The sequence below is a fragment of the Penicillium canariense genome, assembly GCF_028826845.1.
Source record: "Penicillium canariense strain IBT 26290 chromosome Unknown utg000004l_segment0_segment0, whole genome shotgun sequence".
In the NCBI taxonomy this organism is placed as follows: Eukaryota; Fungi; Ascomycota; class Eurotiomycetes; order Eurotiales; family Aspergillaceae; genus Penicillium; species Penicillium canariense.
This window is the reverse complement of record NW_026622731.1, coordinates 3909263-3927227: the sequence shown is the minus strand read 5'-3', so window position 1 is coordinate 3927227 and position 17965 is coordinate 3909263. Positions and strand designations below refer to the sequence as shown.

General features: G+C 45.0%; 4 protein-coding genes across 4 annotated transcripts; 3 read left to right on the top strand and 1 right to left on the bottom strand.

Annotated features, from left to right (window-relative positions):
• Window positions 1–483: 483 nt before the first annotated feature.
• Window positions 484–1844, top strand: N7482_007688 (uncharacterized protein; the record flags this gene model as incomplete). Its single annotated transcript, XM_056689812.1, has 5 exons — window positions 484–660; window positions 726–887; window positions 936–1127; window positions 1197–1496; window positions 1557–1844. The coding sequence occupies 5 exons, from the start codon at window positions 484–486 to the stop codon at window positions 1842–1844; spliced, it is 1119 nt and encodes a 372-aa protein (XP_056542241.1).
• Window positions 1845–2963: 1119 nt separating this feature from the next.
• Window positions 2964–4402, top strand: N7482_007687 (FAD-dependent oxidoreductase; the record flags this gene model as incomplete). The annotated part of the gene is made up of 5 exons (XM_056689811.1): window positions 2964–3335; window positions 3389–3674; window positions 3728–4027; window positions 4094–4169; window positions 4225–4402. 5 exons carry the CDS (start codon window positions 2964–2966, stop codon window positions 4400–4402), a joined length of 1212 nt encoding a protein of 403 aa, XP_056542240.1.
• Window positions 4403–4678: 276 nt separating this feature from the next.
• On the bottom strand, window positions 4679–5730 carry N7482_007686 (aldo/keto reductase family protein; the record flags this gene model as incomplete). The annotated part of the gene is made up of 2 exons (XM_056689810.1): window positions 4679–5362; window positions 5422–5730. The coding sequence occupies 2 exons, from the start codon at window positions 5728–5730 to the stop codon at window positions 4679–4681; spliced, it is 993 nt and encodes a 330-aa protein (XP_056542239.1).
• Window positions 5731–6868: 1138 nt separating this feature from the next.
• N7482_007685 (uncharacterized protein) lies at window positions 6869–11158 on the top strand (the record flags this gene model as incomplete). The annotated part of the gene is made up of 3 exons (XM_056689809.1): window positions 6869–7856; window positions 7921–8200; window positions 8272–11158. The coding sequence occupies 3 exons, from the start codon at window positions 6869–6871 to the stop codon at window positions 11156–11158; spliced, it is 4155 nt and encodes a 1384-aa protein (XP_056542238.1).
• Between the last annotated feature and the right edge of the window lie 6807 nt (window positions 11159–17965).

Sequence of the window (17965 nt, the reverse complement as noted above, 5' to 3'; positions counted from 1 at the left end):
CGCCATTGCGATGAATTGGTCCAGTTCGGCAGGAGACCGGGGCCCTGGCCGCAGCCACTAGGGCAATATGAGGAATCCACTGTGCATATTCCAGAATCGGAGACTGCCGCGAGGGTCCTGAAGCATCACTGGCTGGCGCGACCAAATCCTGTCGAAGTGGATGGACGAACCTTGCCACTAAGAGGAAGAAGAGATCTCGGCGAGGCCATTGGGACTATCGAGCCAGTCGGAAGGACGCGATAGTCCCAAGACCGGGCATTTGCATGCTTCAGCGTGGGACGTAGAAACCCGGGCAAATGGTGTTCCTTTCTACTTCGTACATAGATCCTGTCGGACTGGGGACCCTGCTAGGTTAAACGTACTTAACCTCATCCCACGCATGAATCTCCGTGCATCTGGACTCATTTTTCACGTGGAATCTTACGCCCTCAATGCCTTGAGCCCCTGCTGCCCTGGCTCTCGTCACTCTTGAAACTCGCCACGATGGGTTGGGTGCACAATGCCTCGCCCGAGGCCCAGGCGGCGTCACAGCACCAGGTCATTCTGGGGGTGTGTCTGACTCTGACTCTGTTGATGGTGGTGACGGTCTGTCTGCGGTTGAGTGTGCGAGCACGAGCCAGTCGATTGGGCCCAGCGGACTATGTGATGGTGGTCAGCATGGTAGGCCATTTGCGAGACGGGCTATAGTTGGAGACGGGGCCTTGCTGACTTGGACTCCGTGGCAGATCTTCAGCATCATCTATAGTGCTCTGTGCATTTCTCGTGAGTATCATATCGCCCGTCTCGTGAGCCAGTCTCAAACTGAACTTCTCGTCTTAGAAAGTCGATATGGACTCGGGTTGCCGCTGAAACTCCGGCCCAAGCCGGATCTCGCAACTTATACCAAAGTAAGATCGCCCCAATGGGCTTGCCGTGCCATGGCCTGACGAGTACAGCTCAACTATGCCGGACGCCCGTTCTACCAGCTCGGCATCGCTGGATTCAAAGCCTCCCTCTGTCTCAGCTACCTCCGCCTCCTCTCTGGCACCTCGATGACCTTCTACCGGATCTTCATATGGGTGGTCATTGGACTGTGCACCGCGGGCCACATCGCAGGCGCTTTGGTCTTGATCTTGAACTGCTCGCCGGTACGGAGATAACACTCCGTCAACTCTGCTTTCAGTTGACCATGTTGACTAACGGGCAACCCCAAACAGGTCCATCGCGGATGGGACCCCACAGTCTCCGGAAGCTGCCTCCCCGTCGGCCCTACCTTCTACGGCCTCGCCATCTTCACCATCGTCGCCGACGTGGTGATCATCTTCCTCCCGATCCCGCTCCTCCTCCGCCTCAAAATCAAACCGGCCCAAAAAGCCGGCGTCGTGTGCCTCTTCCTGCTCGGCCTCTTCACCACCATCTGCTCAATTTTGCGCCTCACCCAGATCCACCGCGTGGCTTTTGGCGATGGAAACTCCACCATGCTGGTGCTGTGGGGCACTATTGAATTCAATATCGGAGTACGTATAGCCTCAACCGCGCAACACGCCCACCAAACTAACTTCTCCGTTTCCCCCTAGAACATTGTCACCTGTGTTCCTTACCTCGCCCCGCTTCTGAGAGGCTTCGCGCGTGACTTCCGCTCGACCAGCGGCCGGAAGTACGACAGTCGGGGGCGCAGCTACGGAATGGAGACGTGGCCAAAGGGGCAGCATTCGCATCTGCAGTCGAATGCATCAGCGGCCGTGCCGAAGCGGTCGCCGAGTGAGGAGCTGATTCTGGCGAGTCGGGAACACTCGCATGGTGGGATTGAGATGACGGTGGAGTATTCGGTGTCATTGGAGAATGGGTCGACGAGAGCCCGGTGATGGCAGTGCACGTGCATAGTTGACCGTGAGGAGTAGTGTGGTGCCTCGGGACTGCCCCCGGAGACCTCGTCTCCTCGCATAGTATATAGTATATAGTATACAGAATAGAGTATCTAGTATATAGTATCTAAAAGTGTCCCGGCAGGTTGGTTGCGGTCTTCTATATATCTCTCTTGGTCGGCGTGTAGGCCTAGGCGCAGAGCAAGGCCGAGACCGAAGTGTAGCAACACAACCGCACATCTCGATCGTGTCCCAGCAGCCAGCTAGTCCACGGCGAAAGGCATTGACATTCTCCCCTTTGCAAAACTCCTGCACCTGGTAGCTAGCGCCCCACCAAACTCTCGTTCGGGTATCTAGCTGCGGTGAGCGCGTCGGGTGGGCCCGCGGGATCCACTAGCAGTGCCGAAGATCAGGCGAACGTCCGGCCGATGCGCCGCGACTGGGCCCGGACCGGATTGACACCGTGCGCATAGTCGCGCCGATCTTCGTTGCTTCGGGCCGGGTCATCAGCGCGGAGTCCGATGGGCGAGGCCAATGGGCGCTGTGGTGGCTGGAGGGCGAGACTCGTGGGTCGCCTCAGAACTTAATTTTGGATCCCTGGATATGCTTGGCGTGAGATGAGGGAGAAGGAAGTGTGCAGATTGGTCAATCGAGTATTCGTAGTAGCTCTGTGTTGACGACTTCCTCGGGATGCCCATTTGGGTTGCAGGCTGGGGTCCTCTTCAGAAAAATAACCCCTTTCAGCATGAGGAAATTTCCGATCCTTGACCAGGCTAACTGAATGCGGTGGATTCGGCGGCAGAGGTTACATCCGAATCCTTCGAACCAAATTTGGTACTTTTACTCTCCCTCAGCCAAAGCACAAGCTGCGCTGGATGTGTGCTTGCGCTGTACGGAGTACTTCCATGCCCCACCGCCCCTGCTTTTCTCCGATGGTTTCAATGGAACCCCCTCCACAGACTCCAGCGCGATCGATCCCGGCCGGTGACCAACGAGAAAGGATCGCCTCGTGATCGGATTATTCTGGAACCCTGCCGATGGGCTTAAAGCTGTGCCGTACTGCAAGTCGAAGTCCAGTGACGACGGCCGATCCTCGTCCAAGCTTTTCGTCTGCCCGCCATGTCTGCTAGCCCCGTCCTGATCGTCGGCGCCGGCATCAGCGGCCTCGTCCTGGCCCAGTACCTCCAGAGCCAAGGCGTGCGCTTCGAGATCTTCGAAAGCGACTCGGCCCTGGACGCACGCACCGGTGGGTGGGGGCTCACGCTGCACTGGGCCCTGCCGGCCCTGCGCGCGCTGCTCCCGCCGCACCTGGTGGAACGCTTCCCGGATACCTTTGTCAACAAGGAGGCGTCTGCGCGCGGCGATGTGGGGAGCTTCCAGTTTTTCAACCTCAAGTCCGGCGAGGCGCTGTATAGTGTGCCCGCGGAGGAGCGCATTCGTGTGAATCGAGGCCGGCTGCGAGAGCTTCTCACGTCTGGGATTGATGTTCGGGTATGCTCGTTTCACGTGTTCCCGGCACTGTGGGAAGACTAATATAGCCACAGTGGAACAAGGTCTTCCGGAGCATGGAGTCCTCTCCCGACAGTATCACGGCCCATTTCGAGGATGGCACGTCGTACACAGGCAGTCTACTGGTCGCCTGCGACGGGGCGAGGTCGCGCGTCCGCCAGATCTTGTATCCGGGCGGGTGCCAGATGAACTCGCTGCCGGTGCAGCTTCTCGGCGCATCGGCCCTGTACAGCGCGGAGGATCTGGGCGGGGCGCAGTTCATTGATCCGTATATTTTTCAAGGATCCCATCCCGACACCGACGTGTTTCTTTTCTTCAGCTGTATGTGGTCCACCTGGGCAGAATATAGGGGGTTATCATTAATCCAGCCACAGACTTGGATACACCGAATAACTTTGATGAGAGCAGCAAGGACCGGTATCACATCCAGCTTATCGTCTCGTGGGCTGATGAGAAGGGGATTGCTGTGCCGAGGGGTAACACTGATCGGGTCACTCTCATGAAAAAGCTGACCGACAACTGGGCTGAGCCATTCCGCTCCTTGGTCCAGAAACTCCCAGCAGACGCGGAGGCGCGCTCTATCCGTCTCGAAGACTGGATATTCAGCCCCGGCCAAAAGCATGAGCACCCTCGTGCCGTCCTTATGGGAGATTCCGCGCATACCATGACTATGTGTATGTTTACCCATGCGTCCTTGTCACTCTCGCGAGGTTTATTGACACTGATCAACTGTATCATAGTTCGAGGAGAAGGAGCCAACAATGCCATTGTCGATGTCCAGGATCTGATCAAGCACGTGGAGATGAAAAGTCCTGAGTAAGAGTGTCGTCAGAAAAGCAAGATTATGTTAGCCTGCTAATATTGTCGACAGGTCTTTCAGCTTGGACACCTTATCCGCTTCACTTGCTGATTACGAGAAGTGTATCTTTGCCCGCGTAGAGCCCAGTTTTCTCAACTCCCGACAGGCCTGTCTGGACGCCCACGACTTCTCCAGGATCGTGGCAGAAAGCCCTCTCGTCGCGGCGAGAGTGCTCAAGAAAGAGCCGTGATGGCGAGGAAGGGAGGGAAGGGGGAAAGGCTGCGCGATAATGAATCATGGGATCTGATCTCCTGGAAAGCATAGACGTTTGGTATGACACCAAACTACAAGTTCAGAAGCATTTCACGCCCATGGAGCGTGAGATCATACTTTTTGGTCTATGCTTTCTTTCATTGAACATCAAATGCAGGGCAAAGGGGTTTGATTGGCTTCTACAATCTACGTGATATCAGTGTCTTCATATGTATACAAGGCATTTGATGCAAGGCCACCGACATGTTGCCTTTTAGGTTGATCTAACCACGTCAAAGTTATTAGCAACCGCATCGTTTTTCACGATCTCCCAGAGGTCCGAAATCTGTTTTGCCACCGTCTCAGGCAGAGGCCCTTCCTTGAGTGCAGCAACAGTTCTTTTCACCTGATCCAGACTGCTCGCTCCAATTACAAGCGAGTCACCAAGTCGCGCATCCAGGCCAGAATGAAATGCCACCCATCGATATGCCAGCGCAGCCTTCGCGATCCCAGTTGCCTGAGATATATCGTTCCATTTATCCAGTGCCTCAAAGAAGACTGGCTTGCCGTACAGCAGGTGGTAGAACGAGCCCATTTTTGTCTGCGGATTCCAGCGGCCCTCGCCCTTGGGACCGGACGTCAGCTGTTCGGTGGTTTTGGTGAGGAATCCCCCAGCAATAGGGCTGTAGGCGTAGAATGCAATCCCACATTCCCGCAGAGTCGGGAGCACGTCCTTTTCGAGCTGGCGAGCAATCGCGCTGTAGTTCCCCTGGTACACCGTGGGGAGGACATAGTTCTTCTCCGCGGCAACGCGGACCACTTCGCGAACCTCATGGGCGTGAAAGTTGGACAGCCCGAAGTGATTGAACTTGCCCGCGCGGTAGAGATCGTCGATGCCGGCAAGGGTGTCCTCGAGAGGGATCGCCGGATCCGGCGCGTGAATGTAAAAGTTATTGACCTGGGCTAATGAGAATTCCGACGGTCTTGTTCGCACTTCTGGTACTGGAAACCACTCACTTTCTCAAGTCCCAGTCTTGTCAGACTGGCTACTGCTCTCGCGAAGATTTCCTCTCGGGATGAGCTTCCTGGGGCCCATCCTCCGATGTGCTTGGTGTCGATAAAGAAGTCGGACAATCCCTCGGCTTGCCCAATGAGCTCCTCGCTGGTACCGCCACCGTACGATTGCGCGGTGTCGACTTGGTTTATACCTTCCGCTTTAAGAACCTCAAGCAAGCCCGATACCTCTGCGGCATTGGTAAAACTTCCCTCATCGGCAGAGATGCTAGCTCCACCGAATACGAGGTTGGGAATTGTGGACATGGACATCTGGAGATGGAATTGATGCGAAAGGCTTGATTTCGCGACATCGACGCCGGAACAATAATTGATCCTGACTGTGTTGGAATGAGACAGCTACAGTACATGTATTTCCTAGCATGTTATATAGTGGTAAAAAGCTCAATGTGATTTGAAATCACTCTGTGGCTTGCGCACAGCCGCACTTTCGGGGAATAATGCGTGCATTTATAAGCAAGAATGCGACAGCAACGAACGTACTTCCCGAAATGGGTCACCACATCAAAAACGCGCACCTACTTGCTCTCCTTGTATAACCATCCACCGTAGCCCGGAAGCACTGAAATCGCGTCGAATATGTTGAACACGAGAGTAGGATCTGACTAGCCATCAAAGATATTCAAAATGGCTCTAGCGATTCTATTCGCACGATCGCCATGCGTTACTCTATACCGTTCAGCACCCTACAGCACCGCGGGAATAGGTAACCATGTTGTAATAGTAACCGCCACTATAACTCTCAGCGTACAAAGCGAAGATAATTCGCGAGTATCCTGGATATTCGATACTGATATGCAAGGTCTATCGTATAGCCTCTACTATAGATATAGCTAATATTATCCTAGTAGCGCCGCTCGATAGCCTACCTGTAGGTATGAGGAGGGCGGCGCCAAGGTGTGGTGGATACACCCTCCATCTTCTGTGATTTGGGAGGCGAGGATGTGATGGAGTAAGATGTGGAATAAGTGGAGGCAAGCTGGTCCTAGGCTCGGAAAAAAGCCTCGGGGTGCTTGCTTCGCTTGTCTTATTGATGCCTAGGCTGTTTACCTTCTCCGCATGGCGAGACCATGGTACAAAGGCTTGTCCTACTTTGCTGCTTCGTCTATATATACTTACCCGGTCAATATTACTCATTCTTTGAATTACAACAGCGCTTATTGGTTTGTTTGGCCTTTCAGAAGGGAGTGCTGTGCGGTTTTGCTGCGGACAGTGACAAGGCAGAAGCGTGGCGGTGTAAAAAAAACAAATATACACCGCCTCTAGTGACCTAAAGTACCTGGGGGCTGAAGCTACCTAACGAGTCACCCAGCTTCTCAATTCACTGCGATCATCGTGACACCAGTTGGTAGTCGACTAGCACATCGGCGGGCTTCTTTAGGACCTCAAGATGCCTATCCCAGCCCCCACGTCGCGTGAAGATTTCAAGATCACTATCATTTGTGCACTGACGCTAGAGGCCAAGGCTGTCCTGCCACTTTTCGACGTGCTCTACGATGAAAACCTCGACGAATACCGAAAGGCGCCCGGTGATCAGAATGCATACACGTTGGGAAGCATTGGAAGATACCATGCGGTACTTGCGTACATGCCCGGGTCTGGCAAAGGCTACGCCTCCAGCGTGGCAACCAATGTCAAGAGGAGTTATCCATGTCTAGAGCTGGCTCTTGTCGTGGGTGTATGCGGGGGTGTTCCATACGTGAAGAGCTCAATGTCACCCCGACAGGATATTTTTCTAGGAGATGTGATTGTTAGCAAGGGTGTGGTGCAGTATGATCTAGGGCGCCGCCATCCTACAGGATTCGTTCGCAAGAACAGCGTGCTCGCCAACCTTCCAAGGCCCAGTCCGGAAATCCTTTCATTTCTGAACAAGTTAGAGGTGGGTTATGAGCGTTTAACCAATCGATTAGCCAATTATCTAGTGAATGTTCAGACGAAGTTCCCAAGCGGTTATCCAGGCACCGACAAGGATAGGCTATTTGGACCTGAGTACGCACACCAAGCAATGGACTGCAAATGCACCAAATACACCTACCATGACAATAGCATCGTCGCTCGTCGTCGGGATCTCACCCGGCATGATCAGGCAACACTGGTGCATTTTGGCCTTATCGCATCCGGAGACGCGGTCATGATGTCCGCCCATGAGCGCGACCAAATCTCAGAAATTGAAAATATCATTGGATTTGAAATGGAAGGGGCAGGTGTCTGGGACAATCTTCCATGCATTGTGATAAAGGGCGTCAGCGACTATGCCGACAGTCACAAAACTAAGGAATGGCAGCATTTCGCAGCCGCTAGTGCAGCAGCATGTACGCGGGCAATTCTAGATGAGATTCCAGTCTCTTTGCCCAAACCTTCGGCTGAATCCTCCAACAGTATGTAGACTGACTGGAACTATTTTGAATCGAGCATACGCCTTACTTACCTGATCGAGAATAGATCATAGTCGTGTAATGCCAGTGGTATCTTGCAAGAAAAGGCCAGCTGCAGAGATGAGCGAATCCGGCTACAAGGAAGACGAGTTTTATATTGAGTCTTTAACATTCCCACAAGCTCAATTTCGTCTAGAGGAAATAAGCTCGGCTCATGAGAAGACTTGCGAGTGGATACTTGGACGTCCTGAGTATCTGACATGGACTAGTGAGGAGGCTTTGCCAAGTCATGGGGGCTTTTTCTGGATCAAAGGAAAGCCTGGTGCGGGGAAGTCGACTCTGATGAAGTACCTGCTCCTGAACGCGAAGAAAGCGCTTCATAATACTGTCGTCTTGTCCTTTTTCTTTCACGCTCAAGGCACTCTCTTGGAAAGATCCGTCATGGGAATGTATCGATCATTACCACACCAGTTTTGCATTCCAAAGGAGTACCGCCTGACGCTGAAAAGGCCTTTCTAAATGTGGCCAAATCCCTTGAGCTTCAAGATGGCAATCTCGTCTGGACGAAAAGAGATGTAAAGAACTTGTTGTCTTTGACTATCAAGTCTTTGCAGGGGCACCATATACTGTTTCTGATTGATGCAGTAGACGAATGCGATCAAGCGGAAGTGGAAGATATGACAACCTTTTTTCAGGAGCTTGGGAAGTCCGCAGTCGAACATACGGTATATCTGAGAATCTGCTTGGCAAGCCGACACTATCCACACATCACCCTTGATAAAGGAATCGAGTTCATCGTTGAAGATCAGCATGAGCATGAAGATGATTTGAGAAGATACGTTGAAACAAAACTGAAAGGCGGCCGGTCCAGTCTTGTCCAAGATATCAGGAATGATATTTGTAAAAGAGCAGATGGCGTCTTCCTGTGGGTTATGCTTGTTGTTCGTTCGTTAAACGAGGCCTTTGACAGAGGCAATATAAGCGCCTTGCAAAAACGACTGAACGAAATACCGGACGGCCTTGATGATCTTTTCACCGACATTCTGACACGAGATCAAAAAGACATGGACGTGCTCACATTCAGCCTTCAGCTCATTCTTTTAAGCTGTCGGTGTCTTACAAGAGAAGAACTCTATTTCGCTGTTTTGTTTGAGAAGACAAAATTGATTGAAGAAGATGTCGATTGGACGTTGCATTCAACCACAGTCATGGACAGACTCGTACTCGATGTTACCAAAGGACTTGCCGAAAGTGCTAAACAAAGCGGTAGAGCAAAGCCTCACCGTGTTCGTTTCATCCACGAGTCCGTTCGAGACTTTTTACTTCGGAGAAATGGCTTTACTAGAATACGGCCTAAAAGAAATGACTCGGCGAGCTTTATTGGAGACTCTCATGACCGTCTGAAACAAGTTTGTTTCAATTACATTTCTAGAATGTGCCAGGCTCCTTTAGGCCAGGAAATTGTGGGGTTGCGAGACCCGCCACAACGCCTAAGAGATGACGAATCCATACAGAAAGCTTTTCCTTTCCTTGACTACGCTATCCGGAGGGTCCTCAAGCACAGCAACTTGGCACAGGCAGAAGGCATCTCTCAGAAAGAGTTTCTACGCGCATATTCCAATCGGTTCTCTGACTTCAAACGCGTCTACAATGCTGTTGAAAAGTACACAAAACGTCAATACAAGGATGACTGGTCACTCCTTTATATCATGGTCAAGAACGACCTGCGTCATCTCATACCGGTGGAACTTCTTGGTGAATCGCGTGCTTGGGATTTGTGTGGTCAATATTTATGTCCAATGGGTGCCGCATTTCGCAATGGGAACATGGCCTATGTTCGAGCTCTTTTGGGGATGCAGCCTGATGATGATCCTCACAGTTTGAATGTCTGCATTGAGCCGGAGATGGTTTCTCGCATGAAGCAATTTTTCGCTGAATTTGATGGACAGACAAGGCAGTCTAGATCAAAAGTCAGAAAGAGTCAGCGTCTGCTAGCTTTCGCACTCGAGGGTCGGTGCGTGAGCATATTGAGACTTTTGCTTTTCGCGAATGTCATTGATTTCAATGATACTCTCAACAATGCCAGAAAGACTCCATTGAGTTGGTCAATCTATAATTCCGAGCCAGATTTGGTAGAATTCCTGGTATCCGAAGCAAAGGTCAACATACAAGCTGAACTCCAAAAAGCTGACAGCACCAAAGGGCCCCTCCTCAGGGCGGCTTTTAGACCAAATACTGAGCTCAAACGTTCCTCCCGCATGATGTGTTATGAGTGGAGAGTGGCGTGGAGAGTGGCCGACAGACGCATTTTGGATATCTTGCTGCGGCAAGAGTCACTAGATCTGATGTGTCAAGATGACGAGGGCAAGAATGCTGTCCATTGGGCAGCCTTGGCAGATGATAAATTTTCGCTGAAACGTCTAATCGGATATGGATTCGACTACGAACATTGCGACTCCACCGGACGGGACCCGCTGTCTTATGCTGCTGAGTGCGGTCACGTCGATATTGTGAAGGCTTTGCTTGAGATGGAGGAAATCGAAGTTGACAGGCGTGACCGGTCAGGAAGAACCCCGCTCACATGGGTAGTAGCAGGCGATGGAGAGCACCCGCTCGAACGAACTAAGTCAGTGGTAGAAGCATTGTTCAACACCCACAGAGTCGACTTCAATGCCAAAGACAAACGACTCCAGTCTCCCTTGGCTAGAGCAGTTGGGAGATATAATTCAGAGGGAGCCGAAGTTCTGCTCAACTTCGACACGGTAGATGTCAACAGCAGAGACTTGTATGGGCGAACTCCACTGATTATGGCAGTCATCTCTCGGCAAGACTACATGGTCAAGATTCTTCTACGTTGTGATAAGGTAGATGTTGATGCACAAGATGCCGATGGACGAACAGCCCTATCTTGGGCTATCGGACCGCTAAATTTTCCCTGTACTATGAAAGGCAGTGCCAGTGCATACTCTGACCGCTGGGGTTCTTATATTGATGTGGTCAAAGTCTTGTTGGCGGCGCGAACACCTGACACTGGCTTGGCAGATATTTGGGGCCACCCACCAACATGGTGGGAACAGGCTTATAGAATCATTCTTGCTGAGTTAGGAGAGAGGTATGAAGAGATGGAGGATTGTGCATCCAGCGGTGCCGCATTAGTCCCTACTGACTCGAAAACCATCAAATCCGAAATGCAACGATTTCTGGAAGGGGAACATATGATGAAGAGTCCAGTTGAATGGGATTTGTTGTTTCACGACGTGAAATTTGGGGCAAATTGGGTGCTTGAAGGAACAAAGGTCAAATAAGCAAGTATTTACTTGAAGATGTACTGATTAGACCTCGGTAAGGACCGCAAGGGACCGAACTAGACTAGGGACCGGACCGTACTATATAGGGCTTGGTCCTTCCTGTTAAATAGACTACGGCAATATCGTCAATATCTATGGATACCTCTCTATCCTCTATGTAGATTAGGGATAGATATGGTATGTTACCTAAAATCCTCTAGATATTTAAGGATATCTAGTAGATATAAAATAGGCTCAATATACCTCGTGACCTTTTTGAGTAATTATAGTATAATTATTCATTCTTTGAATTGCAACAGCGCTTATTGGTTTACTTGGCCTTTCAGAAGGGGTTGTTGTAAGTGAAAAGGCAGAAGAGTGGGGTGTGAAAAGAATATACACCGCCTCTAGTGACCTAAACTACCTGGGCGGCTGAAACTACGAGCCACCCAGCTTCTCAACCGTTTTTAAAAATGAGGGGCATAATTCTCGTCTCCACATAGATCATCTATTATGATTTCTATTACTAGTTCCGCTCTACCTTTTCTACTTCCCTTGTTTCTTCACCTGACCTCAACTTGGGTACATTCACCTGGCATCTGAGTAAGAAAGGGATTGATTGGACTGTCCATTCGTTCGGAAAACAGCCCAGAACGATCAATGTATCTGTGACGCATGGCTTATATAAGGGCTTGGTGGAGCGGAGGACTGGTGGAGCTGAGGCTCTGAGGGTCATGTGATAGTTATGTGATCTAGCGCGAGCGCTCACTACAGCTAGTTGACAGCCTCCCCTATAGTTTCTTCCTTCTTCACTTTCGTTATTTCGTTGAATGTACCTGTTTCCTCTACAGCTAGCTCCTTCGTGATATACAACGAAAGTCTTCTTCTTACCTTTCTGTCTCTGTTAAAGCCGTACAGACACGAACAGCTCGCTGTCGCCGTCTCGCTTTATAGGACGCCCTACCCCGAACCGAACTGACGAATCCTAAGCGATTCCGACCGACCGAACCGAACCTTCCTTCCCCTACTAAGATAAACCGACGCTATAGCCCCCCGAACCCGAAACCGTTAGAGTACTAAATCTAATAAGCCGTACGAGTAGACTCTAGAGAACCTGACTTGAGGTACTAATACGGATAACCCCGATAAAGCTAGGACCGCTAACCCTAAATCTAGTAAAGACTTACCTAAATAGACTAGACTATATAACCCTTTCTCGTTCCCTAGTATAGGGAATATCGATGTCGATTTTATTAAGAATTATACGCCTAAGTAACTATATAACCTCTTACTTCGAGTATACTATAATAACTAAGCTCTTATTACCTAATAAGATACTATAGGTATTAAGTATAAGGAATTAGAGCGAGAGCTTATAACTACTACTCTTAAGGTAGGTAAACTGGCCTTAAAAGTTATAGATATATAAGACTGTATACTACGAGGATAGCCGCCGAATTACTAGTCGACTCCGATTAAGTCCTCTATAACTAGAGCCTATTATACTACGAAGCTCCCTAACCCTCCTCTCCTAAGCGATAGAAAGACTATTCGCTTTACTTACTAGGCGAATTAGATACGATATAAGTTACGTAGTAATACTAATTATTACCCGACTCCGTCTAACCGAGTCTATTATATATCTACCCGAACTAAAGGAAAAGCCTAGCTATATATTAGTTCTTATATAGAAGCGGGAGTAACTAACCCGTATAACGATACAGAAGATATAATCTAATACCTTAAGGGAGTATTCTCGAACCTAAACTAAGTAGTTAAAGTACTTTATAAATATACTAATCTGACTATAAAGCTAAAGGATAATTTTAACGACTTCCTAGCTGATTTTTCCTATCTCGCCTAGGAAGCGAAACGACCTAAGTAAGATCGACTTCGGGACCTCTACGGTAAACTACCGACTTCCCTTTAGACGTAGACGTTATATATACTCGTTAACCCTAACGTAAGCTATTAGTACTTTATTAACCGCTGCTAGGCTCTGGCCTTTAGCCTAAATTTAATCTATAAGTAGAAGGAATCTCGCCGTAACTAAGTGTTACGCGGTGCCGACTGGTCACTGTGGGTTAGAGCGTTCGGGTTGTTCTTGCCTAGTCCTAACCGCTGATTCTAAGAGTGTCTCGTAACCGTACCGTTGCTATGCTTAGCTTTACGTCGGGTTCGGGTCCTATTGAGTATCTTGTAGAACGTACTAGAGGTACGCGCTAAGTAGGTTAGTCACTGAGTGTTACTACGAAGTAAGCTCCCCTACTTATAGGTTGGGTTATCTTAAAGGTGAACTGTGAAGTAGAGTAATAAAGGTAGTAACTAAGTAATAATATATAATTAATCGCGAAGAACTAAATATATAATGCTAACGAGTGTCTTTATATATCTAGTCTTTCGTGATAGTATAGGTAGTAGATAGTAGAGTAGTAGATAAGTCTTAGTACGATCTACCTATATACTAATCTACCTTTTTACTACTAGGAGTTACGTATAGTTTTACTAGTACCTAGTACTTAGGACGTAATCTAAGTACGGGTAAAATAGTAGCTATTTCCTATATTATACTAACTACTTTATTATATAAGTAGGTATTATCCGTAGTAGTTAGCTATAGGCCGTTTCTAGTTCTCTTTCCGGAACGTCTTAGGGCCTTCTGGGGTATACCTAAGTATACCGAAACGTACGTAATAATACTACTCTTTAGCGTCCGTAGATAATTAGTTTACGGTTACTCCTTAAATAACTACGGTCCCTACGCCTTTTTAAGGTCCGTAATATTATCCCCTCCCTTCTAGTCCTTTATCCTTAAAGGATTTCTTTTAAACGTTAGTACCCTCTTAGGTAGATATAGTATTTTTCTATTTTTCTTCTTACCCCGTTATATCTATTTATTATACCTAAATATAAGGCTAACTCTATTCTTAAAGATATTCCTAAACTTCCTATTCTACGTAATTAGGTCGCTAGTTGTATTTATTAAACTAAATATATCGTTATAAATAGCTTTATTACGTCTATTCCTTACGATTATTATCGGGAATCTAGTAAAGAGTATATAATAGATTAGAGTTATTAGTATTCTAAGTATATTTCTTATACTCGTATTAGTTAGATATATAAGCGAGAGTTTTATACCGGCCGGGAATAGGATTTATTACGTCGCGCTAAGGATAAACTTTCCTTCGATATCGAAAAGAATAAAAATAAACTCGACTTATTAGAACCCGAGTTAAGCGATTTATAGTCTCGTCTCGTAAAGCTATATTAATAATTATTAAATAAATAAAAATAGTATTAGGAAGCTATATCTTAATAGCGTCGTTTACGAAAATAAATAGCCTTCCTTAAGTAAAAAGGTTTTAAAATATTAGAATATAATACTAAATTATTAAGAATTCTTAATAAAAAGACGTTATCCCTAGAGTAGGCTACTCCTTCTATCCTTAAAGTTTAGTAGTTAGCGTCTACTACTAAGAATCCGAACTTTAATTAGATATTTTAGGAGATTATTTAGTTATCCTTATCTTTCTAGGATAGTTTAGACGTTTCTAGGCTAAGTAGCTCTCTTTTTATTAATAGAACTATTAAACTAGCTAGTAGTAGCCTATTAGGTTCTTAATAGGTTCCTATATATTTTCTAAGGTATTATATCCTTACTATTTTACGAGATAGTAAGGTTTCCTATTAACTTTATTCGTTACTAGGATTTCCTTAACCTTATATTTATTCTCTATTTCTTCCTCGATCTCTATATTAGTAGCGACTTCGGCGTTTCTAGGTACTTTTTCTAATAATAAGATATAAAATATTATATAGATATATCGTATACTCTCTAGTAGCTTTAGTCGATAATTAAGTAGTCCTATTTTTTCTATAATTTTAAATAGTCCTAGTTTAAGATAATCGAGTTTCGTACTAGGTTATCTAGTACGAATATTACGTCGTAGGAGGTAAACTTTCTCCCCCCCTTAGAAGTCTAACGCCTCCTAGCGTAACTAGTCGTAGTAGAACTTTATACGTATATTAAGAAACTTAATATCTCTAGATAGTTAAAGATATAATTACTTTATTCCTATCGCTAGTAGTTATAATAATTCTATAATTAGTTATTTACCGATAGGTTCTCCGATAATTATAGGATTAAGCCTATAATTTACGAAGAATAGTATTTCTTTAGTCGTCGAGTGTATAGTATTATTATACGTAAATTACGCTATTAGTAATAATCCTATCTAATTATTTTATTAGTAATTTATATAATAACGTAAGTATTATTCTAGGGTCTAGTTAACTTATTCTATTTATCTATTAGTTTAAGGATAGTATATAGTAGAGAGTCGATACTTAATACCGATCTAATCCGTAAGTAATTACTATATATTAGATATAAAGAGTTTATCTCTATCCGAGGTAATCTTACTCGGTGTTCTATAGTTAGCGAATATATATCTAAGTAGTAGGTTAGCTATTATCTGTATGTTAATAGTTTCGGTTATCGGGATTATATATATATATTTAGTTAGTCGATCCACGACTACTATAACTATATCGTTTCCTTCTAAAATAGGTAATTTTATAATAAAATCTATAGTAATCTACTCCTATAGTCGGGTCGGTATTTCTGCTACTTATAGCTCCCTGTATAGTACGTATCGAGACGGCTTATTCTGTTAATATAAGTCGTATTGCTAGATGTATTTTTTGACTTTTCTGTGTATCGCTAGGATATATATTATGCGACACCGACTAGTCACTAGGGATTAGAGCGTTCGGGTTGTACTTACCTAGTTCTAACTACGGATTCCAAGAGTATCTCGTAACCGTACTATTACTATGCTTAGCCTTACGTTAGGTTTAGGTCCTATTAAGTATCTTATAGAATATACTAGAGGTACGTACTAAATAGGTTAGTTACTAAGTGTTACTACGAAGTAAGCTCCCCTACTTATAGGTTAGGTTATCTTAAAGGTAAACTATAAAGTAGAGTACTAAAGGTAGTAGCTAAGTAATAATATATAATTAATCGCGAAGAACTAAATATATAATACTAAATAAGTATCTTTATATATCTAGTCCTTCGTAATAGTATAAGTAGTAGATAGTAGAGTAATAGATAAGTCTTAGTACGATCTACCCGTATACTAATCTACCTTTCTACTACTAGAGATTACGTATAGTTTTACTAGTACCTAGTACTTAGGGCGTAATCTAAGTATAGGTAAAATAGTAGCCGTTTCCTATATTATACTAACTACCTTATTATATAAGTAGGTATTATTCGTAGTAGTTAGCTATAGGCCGTTTCTGGTTCTCTTTCCGGAACGCCTTAGGGCCTCCCGGGATATACCTAAGTATACCGAAACGTACGTAATAATACTACTCTTTAGCGTCCGTAGATAATTAGTTTACGGTTACTCTTTAAATAACTATAGTCCCTACGCCTTCTTAAGGTCTATAATATTATCCCCTCCTTTTTAGTCTTTTATCCTTAAAGGATTTCTTTTTAAACGTTAGTACCCCCTTAGGTAGGTATAGTATTTTTCTGTTTTTCTTCTTACCCCGTTATATCTATTTATTATACCTAAACGTAAGGCTAACTCTATTCTTAAAAGTATTCCTAAACTTCCTATTCTACGTAATTAGGTCGCTAGTTATATTTATTAAGCTAAATATATCGTTATAAATAGCTTTATCGCGTCTATTCCTTACGATTATTATCGGGAATCTAGTAAAGAGTATATAATAGATCGGAGTCGTCGATATTTTAAGTATATTTCTTATACTTACGCTAGTTAGATATATAAGTAAGAGTTTTATACCGGCCGGGAATAGGATTTATTACGTCGCACTAAGGATAAACTTTCCTCTAATATCGAAAAGAATAAAAATAAACTCGATTTATTAGAACCCGAGTTAAGCGATTTATAGTCTTATCTTATAGAGCTATATTAATAATTATTAAATAAATAAAAATAGTATTAGAAAGCTATATCTTAATAGTATCGTTTACGAAAATAAATAGCCTTCCTTAAGTAAAAAGGTTTTAAAATATTAGAATATAATACTAAATTATTAAGAATTCTTAATAAAAAGATATTATCCTTAGAGTAGGCTACTCCTTCTATCTTTAAAGTTTAGTAATTAGTGTCTACTACTAAGAATCCGAATTTTAATTAGATATTTTAGGAGATTACTTAGTTACTTTTATCCTTCTAGGATAATTTAGATATTTCCGGGCTAGATAGCTCTCTCTTTATTAATAGAACTATTAAACTAGCTAGTAGTAGTCTATTAGGTTCTTAATAGGTTCCTATATATTTTCTAAAATATTATATTCTTACTATTTTATAAGATAGTAAGGTTTCCTATTAACTTTATCTATTACTAGGATTTCCTTAATCTTATATTCGTTCTCTATTTCTTCCTCGATCTCTATATTAGTAGCGACTTCGGCGTTTCTAGGTACTTTTTCTAATAATAAGATATAAAATATTATATAGATATATCGTATACTCTCTAGTAGCTTTAGTCGATAATTAAGTAGTCCTATTTTTTCTATAATTTCGAATAGTCCTAGTTTAAGGTAATCGAGTTTCGTACTAGGTTATCTAGTATAAATATTATATTATAGGAGATAAACTTTCTCTCTCTCTTAGAAGTCTAGCGCCTCCTAGCGTAACTAGTCGTAGTAGAACTTTATACGTATATTAAGAAACTCGATATCTCTAGATAGTTAAAGATATAATTACTTTATTCCTATCGCTAGTAGTTATAATAATTCTATAATTAGTTATTTATCGATAGGTTCTCTAATAATTA